The 24,971-nt window shown below is 47.0% G+C and overlaps 1 protein-coding gene across 1 annotated transcript in view; it reads right to left on the minus strand.

The window, feature by feature from the left end:
• Window positions 1-24,971, minus strand: part of PLXNA2 (plexin A2) — a 222,069-nt gene that overhangs the window by 101,715 nt on the left and 95,383 nt on the right. The window contains exon 4 of the mRNA XM_005540704.5: window positions 18,751-18,885. Coding sequence (XP_005540761.3) covers window positions 18,751-18,885 — 135 coding nt within the window. The remainder of the gene's footprint in view (window positions 1-18,750; window positions 18,886-24,971) is intronic.

A 24,971-nucleotide genomic window follows, 5' to 3' on the forward strand; every position in this document is an offset into this window, starting at 1 on the left:
AAAGAAAATGAAATAGCTCCAAGTGTAAGAGTCTCTTGTCTATGGTTTTTATGATTTAGATTTAATGTTAAGAGACAAATAAGGGCGTCTTGGTAGTCTGTCCATAAGTCTCTCTCTTACCTCTTAAAAGTGACAATTCCCAGTTCGATTTTTACAATGTAAAAGAATGACTCTCCTCTAATGGTTATCTGTCATTGTGTTTAAAGTAATTTTATATGTTAAGACTGTAGCCTTAGGATACAGGGAAGCAGGAAGCAGTACCTCTGGGCCAAATGCAGTTCCTGAGGTTGGAGGAGCTTCTAATCTGGATTGAAAAGGACGCAGCTAGTTATTGGACTTAGAAAAACATAAACCACCTTTCTTCTATAACTGAAGGGAGATGTGTCTCTAAGGGAAGCTACTTGGAGAGTTACGGGAATGGCCAGGTATCTATTCCACCTAGTTGACCCCAGAGAGAGAAACTATTTAAAGCCCAAGTTGTGTGTGCAGCTTCACTCTACACTGATGTCTACCAACATTACCCCATGGCCACTAGATGTTAGTCTAGGGCCACTGGTAAAGAAACTGAACTTCATAAAAAGTAGAACCAATCCAGTGGTTGTCAGACTAGAAAGCCAAGTACCACATGTTCTCACTTATAGGTGGGAGCTAAATGAAGGGAATTCATGAACACAAAGAAGGGAACAACAGACACTGGGGCCTGCTTGAGGGTGGAGGGACGGAAGGGGGAGAGGAGCAGAAAAAATAACTATTGGGTATTAGGCTTAGTACCTGGGTGATGAAATAATCTGTACAACAAATTCCCATGATCCAAGTTTACCTAAATAACAAACCTGCATATGTACTCCCGAACCTTAAATAAAAATTGTTTTAAAAAGTAGAACCGGGCCAGGCACGGTGGCTCACGTCTGTAATCCCAGCACTTTGGGAGGCTGAAGCAGGCAGATCACCTGAGGTCAGGAGTTCAAGGCCAACCTGGCCAAAATGGTGAAACCTCGTCTCTACCAAAAATACAAAAATTAGCTGGGCGTGGTGGCGGGCACCTGTAATCCCAGCTACTCGGGAGGCTGAGGCAGGAGAATCCCTTGAACCTGGGAGGCAGAGGTTGCAGTGAGGCGAGATCATGTGACTGCACTCCAGCCTGGGCAACAACAGCAAAACTCTGACAAAAAAAAAAAGAACCAGGGATGCCCTATGTTTTAGGCAAGCCCAACTAAAGAGGGTTGAGAAAATAAATTTCCTATACATGTGAGGCCTTCTTTCTTTCCTATACATTCAAATATTGATTTAGCTTGAATTATAGGGAGAGGAAATTGTCCACAGCTAGGCCAAGCTGGTGTCACAGCGTCCTTAGTGGCCAGGCATGGTGGTAGTCGTATCGGCCACAGCTAGAGAATGAGGGCAGAAACTCAGAGAATGACGTAGAGCCATGACATGCAGGTATAAACACTGCTCACTTTCTATTTAGGCTATTCAGTGACTAGTATCTCCAGTTTTCTCAATGGATACTGTGAAAGTCTCAGAACCAAATTCATTGTTAGACCCAAATTCACTTCATACTGTAACAATAACTACACCAAATGGCCTTTTGTGTAGGGCCATATTTCATGAAATAATATAATGGTTGCCACTCTAAAAAGGTCAGGCATTGTTTATTAACGAAGCCCAAGAATGTCATTAAATCTGGGAGGTGAGGATAGTAGGAACTAATACAGTGCATTTGAAGTGATCTGTATAGCAGTGAAGGCTGGTCTGGGACCAGAGGAGCAGTTTGGACTTCCCGTGGCTACTGCCCTGAGGTCCCCATACTCTGTGAAGGGCCGTCATGCACTGCTCAGTGTCTCTCTTCATTCCACCTGCCATGGGGAGGCACTGGTCAGACTGACCCAGCCCTCAGATTCCTTCCTCCATCAGAATTTACCCCTTGGTTCATCCTTGGCAAACAAATAGGTGATCCCAGGTGAGGGAAATCGCATTCTGAGAAAAGCGAGGTGACGAGAATTTTCTCCATTAATCTGGGCATGCTCCAATTTGCACTAGGAGCATATTATTTGCATGTTGAATTCCAGAAGCCCAATTCGAAGCATATTAGATAAAATAAAATTAATTCTTGTAATCCTCTGTGATCATATTCAAACCCAATATTCTCAGCTTGGCACACAAAACAGGTTTGCCTGCCCGCTTTCCTCTGTGCTTTTCTATTAAAATTATTTTCTCAAACACCTGATTGAGTTCTGGCTGCACACATGGCCCTGGGAGGGGTGGGCTGCTTCCAGCCTGTGTCCGCTCCCGGAGTAGTTTAAAGACTGACGGGGGAAGACACCACATAGATAGATCCAGACAGGCAGTTTTGCCGTAAGAGTTAGAGAAGTTCAGAGGACTGAATTCACTGCGATTGGGGTGGATTGAGATGGTTTTGAGTTCTGTTGTGGTCACAGGAGGAAAGACAACACGGAGATGGCAGTAGGCAGATATTCTGACCTTTGGACAAGTTCAAAATGCCTGCATGCTCTTTAGTCTGTAGTGCATCCCCTCCTTCCAGGGAGACTGGCAATGAGAGAGACAGCACCTTAAGATGAGATGATTAGCAGCTGAGCCCAGCAGGCCTCAGGGATTGATAAAAGGTCTACGACTGTGAATGATTGCTGGGTGGGCTTCAGAGGGTGACAGCAGTGAACAGGAGGCTAGCTTACCCTAACTCTGCAGAAATCTGTTAGACCCTGGGAGCAACCTTGGCCCCACGGGGTGGTTTGGTTCTTTCTGGCTCCCCCATGAGGAAACCACAGGCTTTTCCTGTGGTTCTGGAGGTACGGTCAGTTACTGAATATGTGGGCTTAGCTTGCTTGGGGGAGGAATCAAATAGATTTCCTGCACACTAGCCTTTAGTGGTCCATGATCCAATGACTGACTGCCCAGTGCTACCAAGGCTTGTCTTGGAAAACTGAAGATCTTTTTAAAAAGATTTTCAATTTGTTTGTTGAATGTTTGCTGTGTTCTAGGCACTGTGCTCATGAAGCATCTCATTTAATCCTTGCAAGAACCTGATGGAGTAGATTCTAGCATTATTGACAGTTTTTCTAAGAGGAAACTGAAAGCTTAATGAGGACAGGTAACTTGGGGAAGGCTGATGCTTAGGAAGGGTAGCGCCAGGATTCCAGATGTGCCTAACACAGAGCCTCTCCTCGCCACCATGCCATCCTGCCTCCCAACAGTAAGCAGGCAATTTGGAAGCGTGTTCAGAGCCTATAGTATCCGCCTGCCTGCCCTGCCTTCCTGGAGCACAGGCTCTGCTCTCACTCTCTCTTCTGCTACTCTCCTCACCTACCTACCTCAGGAGCACTCCTGAAAGGAAGCACACAAGAAGAGAGGCAGGCACACTGCGTCCTGGGCCCAGGGACAGGTGACCTTTCCAATTCAGCACCTTTATAAATCTTACCTAATGAAGTTAAGAGGAAAAAGGAATTAATGAATAAATGAAGGTTAAATCACTCCCTGCAGAAAATTGATGCTGACAGCAAGGGCCAAGAAGAGAGCTTGGAAAGCAGGGAGCTGACTTGCACAAGAGGCTTTTAAAACTCCTTTCTCCAAATTTGAGGGAGGCATAAGGCTTCCTAATTCCACTACTGGCGATGAAAACTTTGGGAAGTCCAAGGAGATGGCCTGAAGAAAATGAAGTGAGAAAGCCATACTCTACCTTGGATGATTGTTTTTCCAGAAGCTGATTTGGGTATGAAACACATATGTGTGCATGTACACACACACACACATACCTACACACACTCCTTTTATTTACTCACAACCAGTAAACAAAAGGTCACATTTATGATGTATACACCATTAACTCCTGCAACCAATCCAGACATAGTTTGGGTCTGCCTGGCTCATTCCTGGCCTTCCAGGGACCAATGTGACATGTCTTCTTGTCAGCACACACTTGTTAGCCTCCTCTGTCTCCTTGTCACCACTACAATTGTCCCTATTCCCAACAGCCACCCTTCACTTCCCGAGGTGCACACCTCAGTCCAGTTGGCTCAGAGGAGCTGCAGAGAAATGCACGGCTGGGCCCAGGGAGAAAGAGAAAGAAAAGCAGAAATAGCTGCTGGCCATGGCCAGCCAGCCAGGCTGGGAGCTGATGTAGGGAGTAGAAGAGGTTGAAGGGACATGGATGAAAAGAACCTGGTAAAGCTCAAAAAGTTGGATGAGGGGCCGAGAGAGTATGCTGCTGACTTACGGAGTAACTCCGGGGCAGCCACTCACTAGCCTCAAGCTCAGTTTAGCTGCTCAGTAAAATGCGGTGGGAAGAAGAGGCCTGCAGGAGAGGATCTGCAGCAGAAATCCCCTCTGGTGGGAGCAGCGAGTAGGGAAGATCAATAGCTCTGACTGCCCCTCCTCTCTGTGCCCACAGGTTTTTAGGAATCTGATCATGAAGACAGGGAGGCTCCGAGGGCCCAGCACAGCCTGCCTGTCCTGCAGCATGATTCTGCCTGGGAGGCAGGGAACCCACACTGGCTGATGGAGGGCTGGGAGAGCTGGGGGGAGCCTGAGGGGCGGGCAGAGAGTTCCGGAGCCAAGAGCTGACTAGATCAACCAGTAAATAAAAGGTCACAATGATTTTTCCAGGCACCCAGGGAGAAGCAGACAAGAGAGCTCAGCTGATGGTAGGAGCTGACAACTGGCAAATGAGCCTCCACAGTTATCTGTTTTCCTTCCTTATTCTTGTCTCATAAGACAGAGGCTAGAAATAGACGCAACTGGCAGATGACTTAAGGATGAAAAATGGGCAACATGTTAGTTGTGGGGGACTCCATGGTAGCGAAAGAGGGAGATTACCATGGAGGAAGGGAGAAACACAGGGCTTAGCTACAGCCATGTCCGAGGGTTTGGCTCTCACTCTGTCCCAGGCATTGTATAGGGATTTCACTTTCTCAGCAGTCCTATCAGGTAGGTATTATTGTTATCCCTAGTTTACAGAAGACAAGACCAAGGCTTAGAGAGGATACACCAGGCCATATCAAAGAGTGATAGAGCCAAGATTTGAATACAGTTCTAATTGCCTCCCAAGATGAGGCCTTACAGTAAACTAGAATGCCTCCTTTTCATAGATATTTTCCTTTGTTTCTTTTTTTCACCTCCTCTCTTTCTTCCTAAGCTCCAACAAGTGTTTCTTTTCTGGGGGTGGGGGCACGGAGTCTCGCTCTGTCCCCCGGGATGGAGTGCAGTGGAGCAATCTTGGCTCACTGCAAGCTCTGCCTCCCGGGTTCACGCCATTCCCCTGCCTCAGCCTCCCAAGTAGCTGGGATTACAGGCGCCCGCCACCATGCCCGGCTAATTTTTTGTATTTTTAGTAGAGACAGCAGTTCACCATGTTAGCCAGGATGGTCTCGATCTCCTGACCTCGTGATCCACCTGCCTCGGTCTCCCAAAGTGCTGGGATTACAGGCGTGAGCCACTGTGCCCAGCCCAAGTGTTTCTTGAGTACTACTAAGTACCAAACACTGTGGTATCTCTTGGGGAGACAGAAGCAGCCCAGACAGCAAGGTCTCTGCCTGTAATAAATGTTGCAGAAATGATACAATGAATGCCTGAAATGGGTGCACTACCTCATTTCCTTTATCCTCTTCCCACGAACCGGGGATGGGCAGAGGTCTTCCTTGCTGTACAGTCAGAGAAATGGCTGTCCTGAGGGGAGGGGATTGGCAAGGTCACAACAGGCTTTAGCACTGGAGCTCTGCCAGAGCTAGCATCTTTTTTCTTGATGACGTTACTTAGAACCAGGGCATGTCCAGAGGACCCGCTGGTGAGCTTGCCACAGACAGCACCAGGGGCTGGGTGCATGATGGCTTCCTACCAATTCTGTGTTGTAGCAGCCAGGGCTGGGGGAATCCCTCTTAGGAAAGGTGGGTGGATTGAGCCCACCTGAAGGCTGCTCGCCTGCATTCTGTGAGGATGGATGCCTCCTAATCCTTGCCTTCAGCTCTGCCAGTATCAAGTTTTGGGAAATATTCCTTGAATATACCAAACTCTCTCACACTTCCAAGCTTTCCTTAACTTGAACAATACTTATTTGCTTTTTTATTCCACTGGGTGAGCCCCTCCCCTCTCACGATTCACCTAGAGCATCACCTCCTCCAGGAAGCCTTCCCTGACTCACAGGCTATACTGGGTGGCACCCTCTCCCGTAATCCCAGCACTCTGCATACCGTACTGTAACTCACTACTTACTTGTCTGTTTTCCATATGTATGTGTGATAGTGCAAGGATAAGCTCTTTGCTGTGAACACAGTAGGTCCTCAAAGGCTGTTTGATGAGCTATTTAATGGCTAAGTGGCTAGAACATTTTTTTCATCTCAGTTCATTTTTCCCCCTCCTGTTTTCCTTCTACCTGGCTCACATCTCTTCCCACCTCTTTCTTGTAATTAAATATTAGTTGAGGGACAGAGGCTGAACCCACACTGTTTGCTAAGCCACCAACAGCTGATTACACAGTCAGTCTTCTCTCCACCTGGTGGGAGTTTCAAACCCCAACCTGTTTGCAAAGTGGGGACCATAATAACTGGGGTGAACAAGGTGAGGTGAGGGAGGTAACTTGAGGCACAGTGGCAAAGGCTCGGGGAACTTAACCACAAGGCATGCACTCTATGAAGTGGAGATTGCCGCGGAAATGCTGAGTCCCTGAGCTGGCCTGCTACAGAAAGATCAAAGGGCCAGCTGGAAATGCAGCCAAGCTGGGCTCTAAAAACAGCATAAAACTGGGAGGAGAAGGGCTCGAACACACATTTCCCCCAGTGGGTACATGCAATGGTATATGAAAGAGCCTAACACTAACATAGTGTAGACACTAACACTAACATAGTGTAGACACTATCACCGCCAGAATACACAGTAATGTTTGCTCTCATCTCACTCACCAACTCCACCAACGTCTGTTCTCACAAGCACATGCATACTCGAACCCAGGTCAGCCTCCAAGCGCTGTGCATGCAGCCTCCATTCCATACACATTCATGGCCAGAAAGAATGCACCCAATGTCATGGCCGCAAGGGGCATTCAAACACATTTTATCAATGGGGAAAAGGAGGCTCCAGTTGGCCTTGACTCAGATGCATGGTGAGTGACTCCTGATGATTGGCACAGGCAGACTCTTACCTACCACTCCCCAGCCACTGTCCCATCACCCCTCTGCCATCCTGCCACCTCCCTCCCACAATAAACTCCCTGGCAGTTCAAAGTTGGATTCCAAATTTTGTCCCTAGGATCAACCCCATTGAGAAACCTTATCTGACAGGCAGCATGTGCAAGTGGCTGGCCAGAACTCACAGGTGGTGAGAAAAAGCCCCCACATATTCGTGTAAATGAGTACAGCTGGTCACTTCTGGCTGAGGAGTTCAGAGGCCTTCCCTAAAGAAATCAACGGTGGTGGTTATAGCTTCCCACCTCATGGGAACGCTGTGTTCACAAAGAGCTCCCTGGATAAAAGGCCTGAGAGGGGCTGCCAGGCCTGAACCATTTGAGTGAGAAACCTGCTGGGGTGGAGACCAACACCTTTCCCCTCCCTCAGGGGCACCCAGGGCCCTGGCCCACATATACAGGGGGGCCTTGTCAAGTCCCGGCCACGTACCCCAGGACTTCCAATTGCTCTTATCTCTAGGGGTTCACTGACTTCCCCTTTGCCTCCGCCCCTCTCCCTGATGCATGTTGCCTCTCTTGACACCTCTGAACCTGTGTCTTCACACTACAGAAACTGTCCTAGTCATCAGTGGAAGGAAATAACTTTTCATGACGGCTCCTCTGATGTTGCCATCTTTCGTGTTGATCAAAACAACAAAACGAATCAGACTCTCGGCATCTGATTGAAGCCTAATTGGAAATCCAAAGTGGCACTAAATGTTATGGTCTAAATAAAACACATTCAATTACTGAAACTCAACGCAGGGAGCACAAGGGAGCGCTCCTGGAAGGAGCTGAAAAGCAGGCTGCAGAGCTCTGGGGTGTCATTCCGGCCCCACCGCCTGTGTCTGGCTGGATAAGACTTAAGATGGCGAATAGAGGATGCTTTCTTGAGCCTGAGAACCTCTTACTTAGGGCCAGTGAATGAGCTGATACGAGTTTGCACGGTTCACACTAGAAATAGCACCAGAGAAGCTGAATCAGGGCTTCAATGCCTCCCATGTGTTCTACAGCTGCCCTCCTTGCAAAGGTTTTTCCTTTGCCAGACTGACAAGCTTTGGATGGGGGTAGAAAAATATGCAGGGGAGTCATGATGTCTCCCTCTGGGGTCTCTGCATGGGCTCTCCTGGTGCTGGGGGAGGGCGAGCAGTGCAGGAGCTTTGCAGCCACACAGACAGGCTCTTCACTCCTGGCTCTGCCTCCTAAAAGTCATAGAAACACCTAGTTCAGATCCCTCAACGTTGCTGCACCTGGCCTTCCTCATTTGCTAAATGGGGGAGATAATACCTGTCTTCCCAGGTTGTTGTGAGGAGGGGAGATCATGCTTGTGAGGCGCTTGGCCGGCTGCACAGGATAAACTCCACAGTAACTTCCTGGGGAGTGGTGCTTTTTCTCCCTGCACTCTGACCACCTGCAGAGGCATTTCCTCTGACTGTCCACGTAGGGCCTGGGGCAGTGCTTGCTTTCCTTTATTGGTTTTTTAAACAAAACAGTGCACTACTCCAATCTCCTTGAAGGTGTCAAGTGAGGAGTTACTGAGTCTGTGCTGGTCTCCTGGAGCCCAGAAAGCCGCCTCTGAACCCTTTTCCTAACTGGGAGCCGGGTGTGGGGAGAACAGGAGGGGAGGAGCCTTCTGCAGCCACAGGGCAGCCAGGGGGCGCTGTCTCAGGAAGCTGAAGAGGTGTGGATTTGGCTTCAGAGGTGTGGGGTGGAGTCCCAGCCCTGCGGTTGGACAGCTTGGTGGCCCTGGGCAAATTACTTAGTCAACTTGAATTTCAGTTTTGTTATCTGTTTAAAAAGGCAAGGACAATAATACTTATCTCATGGGACTGGTGTATTAGCTGAGATCATGTTTGTAAACTAAAATAAGAAAAACATGGCAAAAATATTAGTTAGATTTCAACACAGCTTAAATAAGGTAGGGCTGAGAGGCAAGGCAGGGTGGTTAAGCTTTTTTTTAGGTGTGGCTGTTTGCAAAGCATGATCTGCAGGGCTTGGCCTAATGACGATGTATGGGGGCACAACCGTAAAAATATAATTACTACTACTACCATTTACTAAGCAGGTAGTGTGTTCCTGGTACTTTTCAGAGTGCTTTTTTATGCATTAATTAATTTAATTTAATCTTCAAACAGACACCATAATTATGCCCATTTTACAGGTGAGGTAACTGAAGCACAGAAAGGTGAAGCAACTTGCCCAAGGTCACACGGCAGTAAGCGGTAGAGCCAGGACTTGAACCCAGGCTGGCTGCTCCCCCTGGCTGTCAGGAAACTACTGATAGTCAATCATTGTCTGCTCCTCCATGTGCAGCTTGGTACACCCTTTCTTCTCCAGAGTCACTGCCCCCTCAGACCTCTCATCTCTTTTTTTTGTAAAATAAAGGGCTGCTCTTCACTAGAGAATCTCTGGATAAACCAGCTGTGGATTCTTATGTTAGGGAGAGGGTGAGTCCCCTGAGTGACCCAATTATGGAGGGAACCAGGACAGGTCCCTTCCTGGTGGTATGCGTTTACATAAACACATTCTACAGCATTGCTCTGATGTACAAATAAATAACCATATCTTGTGATTTATCTATACATTATTGCGCCCCTCCAGAATTTGACCACCTTGAGGGCAGGGATTCTACTTTATTTTTTGCTATACAAAAACATACATGATAGTGCTACTGTTGCATTGAAAACAGCGGAAAGAAATCAAGAAGGTACTTATCTTTCTGGCAGCCCTATTTAGAAGGACACTTTTGCTGGAATATTACTTAGAAAGACAGCCCTATCTATATCTACATATGCAAATGACTTGTCAGTGGACAGCTCTATGCATTAGACATGGTCAACACTTAATGGTCTATTGAATGAATGAGTCTGCATATGCAAACAATATGCAAATCTTTCCCTATTTTAATTTGACCCATCGGAACATCTTCAGGAACTCTCTTGGGCCTAGGTCGTTTTAATTTTGCTAATTAAAAGTTTTAAACACAGTCAGTGTTCGCTCTTGCCTGTGCTGAGTGAAACTGTTGTCAAGTTGGGAAAGGATGCTGGGCTAGACCAGGTTACTCAGGATTTACCCTGATTCTTCTGGTAATTCAGATGATGACCTAGGCAAATGACTGTCCTCTTTGGAGGCATCAGTTTCCCCATATTTAAAAGAATGGGGGAGGGTAAGTTTCCTTCTGGTGAGACATTGTAACTTCCCATCTCCCGCTCATAGGAACATCATTCTGGGCAGTCAGTGTCAGCCTTCAGCAGCACCTATCTAGAAAGAAAAATCAAATCCCTCGTCAAGGATTAGAGAAAGAGTCTCCAACCCCCTGCCCATTTAGAGAAATGAGGTTTTTGGCACCACTTCTCCCAGCCTGGGCATTGTATTCAATCATTTCTTTCCAAACCAAAGGATTTCAAAATAAGAGGCTGGAGTTTTCTCTCTTAAATACAGCAAGCCAAGTGTCTGATTAATAGGGTGGGTTTGCATTGCCTTTCCCTCATGTGAAAATATTTATTTAAAAAAAATGCTCCGATGAGAATATTAATAGCCAGAGAATCAGCTCCCTGTCAGCTTCTTTGTTCCTTGACATTTGAAATGGGGGAAAGAAAGAGGAAAAAATCAAAACCCGGGTTTGAGGTGGTCATTGTTGCCTGCACCGGCAGCCCCGGGGGAGGCAGGATTCCGTCCTTTTTTTTGGGAAAGGCACTGATGTGAGTGCTCAGCTCCTGGGCCACACTGGGATCCTGCATCCTTAACCAGAAACACATGTGCATCAAAGGCTTGGATTGAAAGTGACACATTTTAAAACAAAAGTGCAGCAGCAATTCGCTTATCCTCACTTTCCTAATCCGCAAACTCTGTAATTCTCCCCAAAGTCCCTCAGGCTCAACTCTCCTCCCTGCCCCCTCACTTTCCCTCTTCCCCAGAGGCTCAGCCAAGGCCTCCCAGCCCAGGCAGAAGGGAGGTCTCCTGTTACTGAGACTTTGCCCGCCTTGTAAAAATATACCTTGGCATGCTCTGCCTGCGCCCTGGGAAGCCTTATCGCCTGGACTAAACAAATGTGCACAATCAAAATAATAGTCTGAGATGTCAAAATAAATGAGCAGGGGACATCTGGAAGCATGGCTCCCCACGTGTTTTCTTTCCCTTCTCCAAGGTCTTTAGGTGCCTTAGGGACTTGACAGTTCAGTAGCTTTGGCTACAGGTAGAACACTTACTGCCCCATGGATCACAATAGCACCTCTGAAAAGGATTCTTACTTTTGGCTCTAGATTCAGGTTAGTAGTTGACAGGGCCTCCTCCAAACTGAGGAAATCACAATTAGTTTTCTGGTGCAGCTGCTGGACATTGGTGGATGGCATGCTAAGGGTCTGGCCTGTCCTTCCATCTCTCCCCAGACATTGCATAGGGTCTTCAAACAATGCAGAGAATTTCTTGGGGGGGGTCGTGGGGGGTCTCTCCTGCATTTAAGACCTTCAGGAAAGGGTGGCTTTACAATCTTTCCAAATAATTTTTGTTTCCGAAAACTCCAGGCTGACAGTCTCTTTGCCTCAACTCTCTTAAATTACGTTAAACAGATGTGGTTAAAAAGCCAGTTTCCTGTAATCCATGGGGATGAGGTCCCATTCCCCTGCATACTGAAGGTAAGTCACTGAGAGGCCTGCTCTTGTGCAAGATGAGACAATATTGCCACAGGAAGGCTGCCTGGAGAGCTATTTATAAGCAGCATCCCCTTGATGGGGCAATTTCCAGGCAGTGTGATCCTGCTACTGATGGATTCCTGCAAACCCTTCCTGAAAGCATTTTCAGGGCCCATAGGCATTTGATAGACCTCACTTAGGACTTACACAGCCTTCAGCAAATCAACAGCAAGCTTTAAAGCTGTCTGTGCTTCCCCGTATGTTTGAAGAAATCAATCCAGCTCTGATGACTCCAGCTGAGCGTTGGGTGTTGCACAATGCTGATGGGACAGCTAAACAGGGTGCTCTCTGGGCCTTGTTTTTCTCCTCTGGGGTCAGAATGGGTGCTCTCTACAGTCCTTACCAGCTCTGATGCTCTGTGATTCCATGACCTTGGTAGCCGGGGAATCATGTTCTTAATGTGTGCTCATGGGCCACACGCATCAGAATCACATGGGTGGTGGGCAGCAGAGGGAAGAGGCAGGTAGACTGAGTGTGTGACTGCCAAAGCCAAGTCACAAAAAGGCAATGCAATTTCTACCTTCTTGTAGGGAGTACTCACTCTTGGAGTCCTGAGCTGCCATAAGCAAGAATTCTGACTGTCTTGGGGGCCACCTGCTGTCAGGAAGCCCAACACACATGGCAGGGGCTTGTCTAAGGCACTAAGGTCAATAGTCCCAGCTGATCCCAGCTTCCACTTTCCAGACATGTAGGAGGAGAAGCTTCCAGATGATTCTAGCCCCTTGTCCTTCTAGTCAGCTCCAGCCATTCGTGTCATCCCAGCAGAGGCTGCAGATATTATAGAATACAGATGAGCCATCTTCGGTGCACTCTATCTGAATTCCTGACTTACACAGTCTTTGAGCATAATGACATGTTTTTTACAAATATCCCCAAATGTGGGGGTGGTTTGTTACAAAGCAATAAATAACCAGAACAGTGTGCCAACTACTAGCACATCTAGGACATTTGGAATTGGGGTCTGAATGTTCACTACCTGGAGAGGGACAGACCCATCTTTCACAATGAGCATGAGACTTTGTTACTTACTTGGAGAAACCAGAAATGAAAGGCCCCATAGGTATTCCCCTTCTGGCCCGTTGTCCACGCATGCAGCCCCAGGCTCACAGGGTCCCCCTCCCTTCTCCCCACAGATGCCTGCTATCCTGGCCTATGGGCCTCACACATCGGCCTGGGGCTGCCTGCCTGTGTACTGAGGGGAGCAGGACTGTTTAGTCTGCCCTGCACATTCCTGGATTTTTAAAATAAATACCAGATTATGAGAGACTTAGCCCAGTGCTGTCATTTGGCCGGACCAGAGGCTTCTGAGGCAGTGCTTGGGAGGAAGCAGGAGGAATGGCAGTTGGAGGCCACTGCCTGAAAACGGGAATTCTGTGCCAGCCATAATTTGTGGTGGAGATGTTTCTAGCCCTTTCTGAAGTTCCAAAGAAGTTCTAAGAATAATACTAGTAATAATAATTACCACTACTTATTGAAAACACTATGTGTCAGACACGACACTAGGTGATTTATATACATTCTCTCAATCCTCACAACAATTGCATTAGGCCCATTACACAGATGAAAAAATTGAGGTTTAGAGAAGTTGAATAACGTTATCAAAACCATGTACTTAGTAAGTGTCTGTGGAATGGAGGTTGGCCTAACTCCTATGGGCCGGCTCTTAACATCTATGCTATTTTGCCTCTCCAGGCCTTGAAATAAGAGAACAGAATCCCATGCCCCACCACCCACTCCAAACACACACACACCCATCACCATCCTTTCTGCTGTTCCCGAGGCCCTTTCCAGTCTGTACGGAGCCATTCTCCACTGTGACTCCCTTTTTCCATTTCACCCTTCGCTGGATCATTTTATGCCTCTATTCCCTCTGCTAATTCAAACTAATTAAAGTATAAAATAGAATAATTGCTTCCATCCCTATACTCTTTTCCCATCCACCCTGTGTATAGAGTTATACTCCTTTTCTAGGAGTGGCCAGCCTGACAAGTTGGGTGAAAACTGGGGCTATCAAGTTTCTTTTCATCTTGTTGCTTGGTTTTTCACTTGGCTCATAGCCTGATTTCCCCTGGACTCGCTGTCTGACTTCCATTAGACACTGAGGATATGGGAGCAACTTGTATGCATGCCCATAACGTCTGCTGATTCGCTGTCAGTGAAGCTGGGGCAGACTTTCTAGGAAAGAGCCAGGCATCCTCTCAGTGGAGCACCTGGGCAATTAACAGGATTGGGGAATCAGTTCCCAAATTTTCCCCTGGGACTGGCCGGTCTTAGATCTATTAACAGTACATTAACATTGACTTGTTAGGCAGTGACACTAACGACCCAACACTTACTAGTCCTATTGCTTAATTACATTTAATTAATTAATTGAGAATGAGAGAGAACACATGAGTGCTATATTGGATTGTTCTAGCTCTGTGGGGAGATGAAAACCTCTCTAGGCAGAATGTAAGACCAGAAACTTGGTTTTACTCTCACCATGTGTTCCACTGTCACGGCCCCAAGAATATGACATGTGTCGTGTTTGGAGGAGGGGCGGGGGAACAGAGAGGCAAGGGTTGGGGGCAGAGTGGAAGACAGGTTGCCCAGAGATTTGTTTTAAAGTGAAACGATGAAAAACTCATTCCCATGATGTCTTAAAAGGTCTTAGGACTTTTAGAGAACTCGAAAGTCTTAAGTTGCTGCCTCCAAGTAGGAATATAGACAGTCCCAATTTACGATGATTCAACTTATGATTTTTTGACTTTACAGTGGTGTGAAAGCAATGCACATTTAATAGAAATTGTACTTCAAGTACCCATGCAACCACTCTCTCCTTCACCTTCAGTACAATCTTCAATTCATTACATGAGATTTTCAACACTTAATTATAAAGTTGGCTTTGTGTTAGATGATTTTGCCCAATTGTAGGTGAAGGTAAGTGTTCTGAGCATGTTTAGGGTAGGTGAGGCTAAGCTATGATGCTTGGTAGGTTAGGTGTATTAAACATGTATTTGACTTACAATATTTTCAACCTATAGTGGCTTGACTGGGAGGCAACCCCATCGTAAGTTGAAGAGCATCTGTACATATCCATAACCAAACCAGCATTCCAGCTTTCTCTACAGTGTTCACCCTTCAGGAAAGATGCTCATATGAGCACACATGGCCTCATAAATCTCTCCTTAAGAACATTGTATTGACTGGGCGCGGTGGCGCACGCTTGTAATCCCAGGACTTTGGGAGGCTGAGGTGGACTTTTCGCTTGAGCCCAGGAGTTTAAGACTAGCCTGGGCAACATGGTGAAACACCATCTCTATTTCTACAAAAAATTTTTAAATTGGCTGGGCATGGTGGTTCACGCCTGTAATCCCAGCACTTTGGGAGGCCGAGGCGAGTGGATCACTTGAGGTCAGGAGTTAGAGCAGCCTGGCCAACATGGCAAAACTTCATCTGTACTAAAAATACAAAAATTAGCCAGGTGTGGTGGCACGCACCTGTAATCCCAGCTACTCAGGAGGTTGAGGCAGGAGAATCCCTTTAACCCGGGAGGTGGAGGTTGCAGTGAGCTGAGGTCACGCCACTGTACTGCATCCTGGGTGACAGAGCGATAGTGATACTCTGTCTCAAAAACAAAACAAAACAAAACAAAATAAAAAAATTTTAAAATTAAAAATTGAAAAAGAGAACACTGTGCTTTTGGGTTAGTCTCACGCCCATCTCTTATGCTTTTGGTGTCATCTTCTGGAGAGAGACAGAGCAGAGTCCCAGTCCTAGGCCCTTAAACAAATTTCTGTAAGATCTGAAAGAGACTTTAGAGTTAGATTTATAATCTCCATCTTTAAAGATGAGGAAACTGAGACCCTGAGAATTTGAGGGCCCAGGTCACCCTTGAAGTCAGAGGTGGGGCCAGGCCTAGAACACAGATCTCCTGGCTCAGGCTGAGGATGACTGGCTGTGTCATGTCCCCCTACCCCCTCCTCATCACACACCATCTTCATACTCCTGAGAAATGGGGTCATGAGGCATGAGAGTTAGAAGGGGCCATATAAAATGTGGCATGTGAGGCAGTATAAAAAGAAATTCCCCATTTGTCGTCTCAGTTGAGCCTCACACTGACCTTGTGTGAGAACACTGAGGTTAAGTGACTTGTGCAAGGCCACTCAGATAGAGAATGGTGAAATGAAGTCCAAATCAGACCCGTGGACTTCAGAGACAAGCCTGTTATCTGACGCAACTCCTCTCAGCTATAAAAGAGGAGCTGAAGCTGTCAGAGGATTCTACTATCAGTGATAGCACAAGCTGGACTAGAACCCACGACATCTGGCTTCATTTTTACAGATTTTTCTCCTGCCACACAGTCAACTGCTTCCTTGAAGACATCTGAGCTGTCTGTGAGTACTTAACTCACAGCCAGCCTCAGACAGATGGGCCTCCTGAGCTGTTCTTGGCTTTCATCTTTGGACTCAGCCCCTGGTGAAGTCACCTGGCTACCTATTTCTACATAATTTATGGCTCTCCAGGTGACAGGTCTCAGAGTTCCACCACAATTCCCCCTTAGACTTTGCCTCCTAATCACAGCTCCATCTGGTACAGGGAGCTCCCCCTACTAATATCTCACTTGACCAGAGACAGCTCATGGCATGAAACGTTAAGTTCTTCCTATCTCTGCTCATTGTGGCTGGCTACTGCTAAATCCCTCTGTTTGGTGCAGATTGTAACAAGAACTGGGTACCTGAAGCAGAAGGTGGGACAGAGGAGGGGTATTTACAGATAAGCTACGTGGACACTTGGTGTGGCCAGGCTGATGCTCTCAGATATGGTGTCAGATATGGATCTAGGAGGTGACTATATTCTCTGAAACCCACTCATCCGCCTCCAGCCTTGACCCAGCCCCTCTTCTTTGGTTACATTTCGGATGGATTTTCAGAAAGCGTCTCATTGGATAAAAAGATATGCAGCTAAAATGTATGCCTTGGTACCTTCTCTGTCCCACTAAGGTCTCATTGGTCACTTCTTCTTTCCCACTTTGCTGGGCTCAGAGAATCTAAGAAAGCTTTTACCCAGAGCTACCTGCCTGGTCCTCTGCTACCCACAGTGCCTCTTAAAAATACTGCATAAAATGTGCGTCTATTCAATCTCTGCCCATCGTTTTATCCACCTATATAGGTCATCATCTACCCATCTGTCCTTTTATCTGTATCTATTTCTGCGTAAGTGCCTGGAATGGTGCTCACCAAATGTTAACATGGTGTTATATTTTGGGTAGTGAGATTTGGTGACCTGCTGCTGTTTTCTTTTCTGTATGCATTGCTTGAATTTGTATCACAAGTATCCACCATTTTTACTAAACAAATAATATTTTCCCTTAAAGAAGAACAGGATAAAAGAGCATGTATAGAATTCAATCTTATGTTATTGGGCTATTTGAGTACCTGTCTCTCTCTTGTTAGATTGCAATCAACTTAAGGTAGTGACTAAGTCTCATTCATTTTGATGATTCCCAGCACTTTGTTCCCGATAAATATGTGCCCAGGAATAGTTCTTTTTAGGCCCACTGACGGTTTCATTGGAATCATAGGTCAGTGTTTATTTCCAAGACTGTCTTATCCACTCTAGGTTAGGCAAAGCTGTCTGCAGATCCACGAAATTCCCATCTGGACCTGTTTATACTTCAACTGCAGAGGCCACATGAAAGAAGATGAAAAAGACAGGTGGATTCAAGAGGATCTGGATGTAATTTGCATGCAATTATCATATGATTTACGTCATCTGTCCTCAAGAACTAATTTTCAAGTCAGAACTGCATCACTGCTTCCCTTAATGCTGTCGCGTGCACACTTGTCTCTTCCTTACTTCTTCTGCTCATCCCTCATCCCCTGATTCAGACTCCTTACATTTGAAAAGAAAGGAGGTAAGGAGAGCTCTGGAAAGGGTAAGTTTGATCAACTTGCAGAATTGGAACTCTTGCAGAATTCTCTGAGAATGACATGAGCTGGGAAGCAACTGGTGAAAGCTCTCTGGGCTTTCAGCTCTACCAAAGTCAGTGTCCTCAGCGGCTGGGACAGACTGGCAATCCTTTTCCTCATTTCTTTGACTTTTATTTCACTTACCCTGTTAAGAAAAATGACAAGACCCCTGCTGCTGCTGCACAACTATTAACCCACTGACCGAGTGAATGGAATGTGCCAGGCTTGGCTAAGGTCTTTGCTTAGCTTTCTGGGTCGGTCTCTAATGATCTCATGAATCCCCTGCCTTCCCTGCTTCTCTTTCCCTTCACCATGGCTCTCTCTGCATTTGCCTTCTCTCTACTCACACATATTCACAGGAGATACAGCCTCCATCCATCCCAGAGGGTGGAAGACTTGCTCAGTTGTTTCCCTACCGAGGGTGGAAGTCTATTTCTCACCTCCATAGGCCTGGTTTCAGCTTCCCAGAGCTGGCCAGCTTATACTCTGCACTAGTCTAAGACTCACGCCAAGATTTTTATTTCCTTCTGGGGCCCTATCTTGGGTCTGCCTCTCCCAGGAGTGGGCCCAGCCTGGAGGCCTGGATTATTTACACCTCTTTGGCTCCCTTGAGCCGCAGACTCTGTGGGCCTGAGAGCAGTAAATCTACCTCCTAATCACACCAAGCTGCTCCATGCAGTCTGGCCTGTTCTTGCAGAGCTGTTCATCACTTGCTGAGACAGGGGCTGTGGCCTAGAGTGAAGCCTCCGGGAAGTGGCTGGCCCCCGGCTGCTTCTCTCTAGCTCCCTGCAAAAGCCTACAGGGACTCTGCCTCTCTCAGGACCCCTGTGCTGCAAGCCCAGAGGTCTCTCTTCTTGGACTGAACAGTTTCTGAACAAAGGTGACAGATTATCAGCAGTTTCTTGGAGTTTAGAAAGGAGAGATGGCTGTTAGCACTTACCTGTCTCTCAGACATGACGTACAGGTAGCGCTGATCAATGGAGAAGGCCATGTCCCGGAGGATGGGGCTTCCGTCCTTGAGCACAGAGACCATCTCGTACTGGACCCCACCATGGGGGGGACCATCGGCCCGAATCTGTATGAGAAACAAGGATGTCCTCAGCATCTGCCCTCAGTATCCCCCTGTGGGCTACCTGCCCCTGCCCAGAGCAGGGAGCTTACAGAAGACCATTGCTAGCCCCCAATCACTACTCCATAGACTGAAGTGCCACTTCTTTTAAATAGCCCAATTTCCACCAAAAGGAATCCTTTCCCAAGCAGTCTCAGTGTTCTGGGCCTGGGATTTCTGACAGTGGATTTATTTGTGTGTGCATATACACCCTTGGGAATGATTTTGAATATCCCTATGCAGTTATTCTTGTGTGCATGTACATCTATTTATAGCACTGTGTATTGTATGTGTGTGTAAGTGAGTGTGTGCTGATGCACACTCCTTCATGGTGGCTGGGGTGGGAAAGTCAACATCTGTTCACAGTATCTTAGCCTCAGACAAGTATGAAGGAATGGTGAACAATTTATATAAATCACCAAAAAAGCTGCTCATTAAGAGATTAAAGATTTTTGGATCCCACGAGGGTCTTTCAGCCCCCAAACATATGCCCTGACTGTCCACAAATCCACCCTGTGAGATGTGGGGAGCCAGGAATCCTGGCTTAGCTTCTCCGAGCCCATCCTAGGAAAATAAGTCAGAAAGGACTGAGATGTCATCTAGTCCAGTGCTTCTCAGCCCTGGCTGCACATTAGAATCATCTGGGGAACCTTAAAAAATATGAATGCCAGGGCTACATCCATTAATCACAATCTCTGTGGGTGGGGCCCAGGCATCTTCTTTGACTTAAAAGCTCCCCGGGTGAATTTAATGAGCAGCCAGGGTCGAGGAGCAGTGAGGTAGTCCTGCAGTTCTCACACTGGTATGTCCTCAGAATCACCTGGAGGGTTTGGTAGAATGTACTTCAAAGCCCACCCCCAGGATTTCTGACTCAGTGGGCATGAGGGCTGAGAATGTACATTTCTAATAAATTCCCCAGCTGATGCTGATGATGTTATTATAAGGGTTTGAGAAGTACTATCTAGGCCCCTATACTGAATGCTGACCTCAAAGGAAAGAGGTCCCTAAGGTCATACAAAAAGTTGGTGGCAGGGAGCCCTTGGTCTGAATGTGCCCCACCTCCAGTTTTTCTAGTTTTTTTTCTTCCAGCATAGTAGCTGACTGCTGACCAATATTCATGACCCCAGCCTGTTTTCACTGTCCATCTCTAGCTCAAGCCCCACCTCCTCCACGAAGCCTTCCCCATCCTCTGTAATGGCTAATTAATTGCTCCCACTTTGATGCCTTTTTTTTTTTTTTGGCCAGACATTTTGTCCTAGGATTATAATCAATTGATTTGTTCATTGTATACGTACTAGCTAACATGTATTGACTACCTACTCGAATTGTTCTCTAATTGCTTCAGATGTGTGTAAGTGCTGTCAACATTTTGAAGGCAGGGATATCTTTTCTATTTATCTTATAACCCTCTGAGGACTAGCATGTGGCTGGGAACACAGCCGGCGATGGATAAAAGGGAATGCTTGTGAAATGCTTGTTGAAAGAACATGAACTGTGCACCAACTGACAGCATATCCTAGACTCCTTAGGGCTGAATCAAAGTGAGGTCAAAAGACATTTTTTTCTGGAAGATTTTAAGATTAAGGCTTCTTCTCCCTTACACCCTTTGGATTATCTCTTGTGCCCTTCACCATCTTCTCCCTCTGCCTATTTCTTCCCACCACACTGAGAGCTCCTCAGGTCAAGGCACCATGACTTATTCATCCCAAGTGCCAAGTTCAATGCCTGATGCCACAACAAGTACACAAGCATGGATGGATGGATGTGTTTTCAGTTCTTACTGGCCAAGTGGGGAAGGCCAACAGCATTATTGATTGCAGAGCTAGCGGAGTGGGAGAAGAGCTTTCATTCCTATTTCTCTACTGTCCTAAGAATCTGCATACTTGAGGGGCCTGAGCCAGGGACTGGTCTGTACCTGTCGGGTTGGGATGGACTCGAGGTGCGTGGGAAACAGACCATGAGTCCATCATGAGGTGGGAAGCTCTGGCCCAGGAGTCCCCGGTGGTAGAAACAGCAGATTCTTGCCTGAGGCCCTTGTGCCTATACCCCAGGGATGAAAATGGTAGGTCAGGGTCCAGAGGCAAGGACACCATGTTCTCCTCCTCACCTGCTTTGTTCGGTGACTTGGAGGCTTCTGGGCCTGAACTTGAGGAGGTAACCTCAATAGAACCAAATAAACTCTTCTCAGCCATTCCCATCCCTCATCACTCCCCTTGTGGGACTTTCCCCTAAGCTCCACTCTTGCCCTCTTTCTACCTAGTGAATGGGCTTCCTGCTGTTCAAGGCTATTGCCTTGTCATCTATCAGTAAAGCCCCTCCTTCTGGAAATGTTGTTAGAAGACCATTTGTTTCATTTTCATAGGGTCAAGGGGACTGTAAGAGTCAGCAGTGGTGTTACAGGGCTGAGGCCACCACCCTCGAACCTGGAGCAACTCTGATTAGGAGATTCAAGCAGAAGGAGGAACAAGGGTCTCTGTCTGGGAAAGTGCCCCACAATTAAAATGGTTCCCCTTGACATTCTCCCTTAGATAGACAGACCCACATTTCCATAAGACTCTTACAGAAATATCATAGCTTTTAGTCACAAAAGTTCTTGGGCTGTTGCAGGAGGTAGAGGGCAGACGTGATTGTCATGACTTCTGGTTGGCCTGGTCTCAGTTTTCTGCCTCCATAAAATGGGGGTTTCAGCCCCTGCTTCTTGCCTTAGTCTGAACTGTGCCCCTCCTCTAAAGAGAAAGTGTGTCAGTGCTTCTCCCACCCTCCCTGTGACAGCTACTCCTCTCCAGGGAGATTTAAGTCTCCTCAAGGTGCTGACTGTGTCCCAGCAGCTGCAGGGCTGGGTCCCAGGAGCTGCAGAGCCAGGCCCCTCCCTCAGGCCTGGTCTGGGATCTCCTGCCCCAGAAGGCCAGTTAACCCTCTACTGGCTGGAATAGTCCGCTATTTTCATGCTAACGGCACTTCAATATTCTTCATCTGCCTTTTCCTACACGTTGGTCTCTACCCTCTCCCAGAGCCTGAACCCTTGTGTGGATTCAGCAAGGCCTGCACACCAAGTCAGAAGAGAGAATGAATGCCATGGCGATGGCCCTTCCTCTGTGGTCCCTGGGACCAGATGGTACCCGTGGCAAGATTAGAGCTGGAACTGAACCAAAAACAACTTATCATCACATACTCTGCTGCATTCGGTCAGGACCAATCCCAACCATTAATGTTTTACTGAATCAGAGACCTAATCTGAAGGTTTTCATTTTTTTCCCTGTCTGCAACCCCAATCTTTTAATAAACCAGTTGAAGCCAGAATCAAACCTACATAAAGTCTCAAATGTCAGAGCTAAAACCAAACCAGAACAGAAAATGTTGTTGGTACTGAACCTGAACTAAGCTATCCTACTTCATTCAGTCTAAATCCCTGGGGAGAAAGGTGATATTGGCCAAGAAGTCTGTGACTTCCCCGACTCACCCCCCGATCCATGCTCTCTGCCCCAAGATTGAGTCAGCTTTCAAGATACTTACAGGGTGTCAGAGAAGATGGAAAGTAGGGGCCAGGTCAAGGAGAAAAAGGTGGGGCAGGGGCTGGCAGAGAGGAGGCAGCAGATCCCCTGGGCAGCAGAGATCTTTCCCCTCCATTGATCCCCTTTGCTCCCTTAAGGCAACACACCAATGAGTGCAGGGTATAAGTCTGGGCCTCAGGCATCCTGGGTTTCCATTCTGACTCTATTCTTCCCTGGGGCTTGATTTTTGCCTAATGGAACACTGTTAGGTGAGTTACCTCTTTGAGTCTCAGTGTTCCTCTCTGAATAACTAGAAGAAGCAATCTGCTGGGTACCTATCACAGGAGAATCATAGACTTATAAAAATTACTGGAGCTAATCTTGTTGAAACTCTTCCATTCAAAGCTTCCAATCCATGGTGGAACTGGGACTCAAACCAGCCCCAGCTGGTGGGGTCCAGAGGAAAGCACATGGCTGATGGGGAGAACGCCTTGGAAGTGACTAGGAAGAAGGCTGCTAATGCAGTTCAAGTCTGTGATTCTTCGCATGTCTCTGTCTTGGACAGGAAATTTTGGGTTTCAAAGCTGTCCTCTGTCTTTGCCAGAAACAGGATGGCCAGTGGTGAGGGGAGGGTCAAGGAGTCCCAAAACAAGAGTGGGATTTTAAAAGCCAACTAATTAAGTCTATTCTATGGTGTCTCACAAAGTGACAGCAATAAATTGAACCATCCGTTATATGCAATCCAACACCAAGCTGCACAGTTCCCAAAATCCAACCAAGCAGCGGAGGATACTGGAGATGGGGCAGAGGAGGGAGGTGACAGGGAGAGGTGAAATGAGTCACTGGAGTGTGTTTTTCTATTTGGGATCTACTTCCTCTTCTGGGAAGACTTGACCTCGGTGGAAATGCAGGCTTTTTTTTTTTTTTTTTTTTTGAGACGGAGTCGCGCTCTGTCACCCAGGCTGGAGTGCAGTGGCCAGATCTCAGCTCACTGCAAGCTCCGCCTCCCGGGTTCATGCCATTCTCCTGCCTCAGCCTCCGGAGTAGCTGAGACTACAGGCGCCGCCACCTCACCCGGCTAGTTTTTTGTATTTTTTTTAGTAGAGACGGGGTTTCACCATGTTAGCCAGGATGGTCTCGATCTCCTGACCTCGTGATCCGCCCGTCTTGGCCTCCCAAAGTGCTGGGATTACAGGCTTGAGCCACCACGCCCGGCCAATGCAGGCTATTTTGCTTGGACAAGGCTCAGCAGCCAGGTAGCACAAGGTACACAAGAGAGTGACAGTCTTTACTCAAAATGTGCCTAAACTACTTATTTGTTTTGAGACAGGGTCTCACTCTGTGCCACCCAGGCTGAGTGCAGTAGCGCAATAATGGCTCACTGAGGCCTTGAGCTCCTGAGATCAAGCGATCCTCCTACTCAGCCACCCAAGTAGCTGGGACTACACGTGTCCACCACCACAACTGGCTACTTTTTAATTTCTTGAAGGGAGACAGGGTCTCGCTATGTTGCCCAGGCTGGTCTCAAACTCTTGAGCTCAAGTGATCCTCCCACCTCAGCCCCGCAAAGTGCTAGGATTACAGGTGTGAGCCACTAAACTGACATAAGGACATTTAGTCTAGCTCTAGTAAGAACCGGAGACTTTACTATAGAATGGGTGACTATAGGAGACTGTAATCTCCTCAGGAGGGTTTTAAACCCAGGATAACCCCTTTTGCTTCATGGTTAAATTTGGCCCGGCCTGAAGGCAGTAGGATAGACTTGGATTTTGAAAGGTTCTTTTCACCTAAAGAATTTAATAATAGCTACCACAGCGCTACGTGCTGTCACAGTACTTAACAAAAATGATCTCATTTAACACTTCCAAGCATTCCTGAGGTAAATACTATTTTTAATCCCATTTTATAGATAAAAACTCAGAGGCACAGGAGTGTTAGGCGACCCTCCCAAGATCACACAGCTGGAGAGTGGCATAACTAAGATTCACAGCTGGAGCCTGAATTCTCTGAAGAGGGGCTAATATGGGGCAAACATAGCTGCCCTTGCCACTCAACAAAGTAGATGGGTCATCTAAAAGTCCACATTTCCCCCTCATCCGCTCTTCCCCCTTTAGGATCCCAAGTTCAAAGTGGGACAATCTCCTATTTCTTGGGGACAACAGTAAACTCAGAACCTAATTTTGGGGGGCCTTACCTGGGGCATAAAACTCAGTTTATCAGGGCTGGCTTTGGGGCAGGAGTGTGTGAGGTAAAATCCAGCAGAGATTTAGTGTCCAGTCCTCCAGTTGAAATGAGAATGAAATAGTAACCCTATTAGTACCTTTCCTTTAAATTACAGCTATGTCTGGACAGAAATTAATGTCAGCCTCTTTTCTTGAATATCCAATTCCAATCAGCATATCCAATTAACTCGCTTACCTGCAGCCCCCTTTAAACTCCTTTTCTTGTGCTTCGATTTCTTCTCCAGTTAGCCCTAATTTATGGAGCCCTTACTTGCAATTTGGTACTCTAATATCACGTTATTATTATTAGTAGTAGTAGCACTAATAGTTTTTGTTTGTT

This window comes from Macaca fascicularis, chromosome 1 (genome assembly GCF_037993035.2).
Source record: "Macaca fascicularis isolate 582-1 chromosome 1, T2T-MFA8v1.1".
Taxonomy (NCBI): domain Eukaryota; kingdom Metazoa; phylum Chordata; class Mammalia; order Primates; family Cercopithecidae; genus Macaca; species Macaca fascicularis.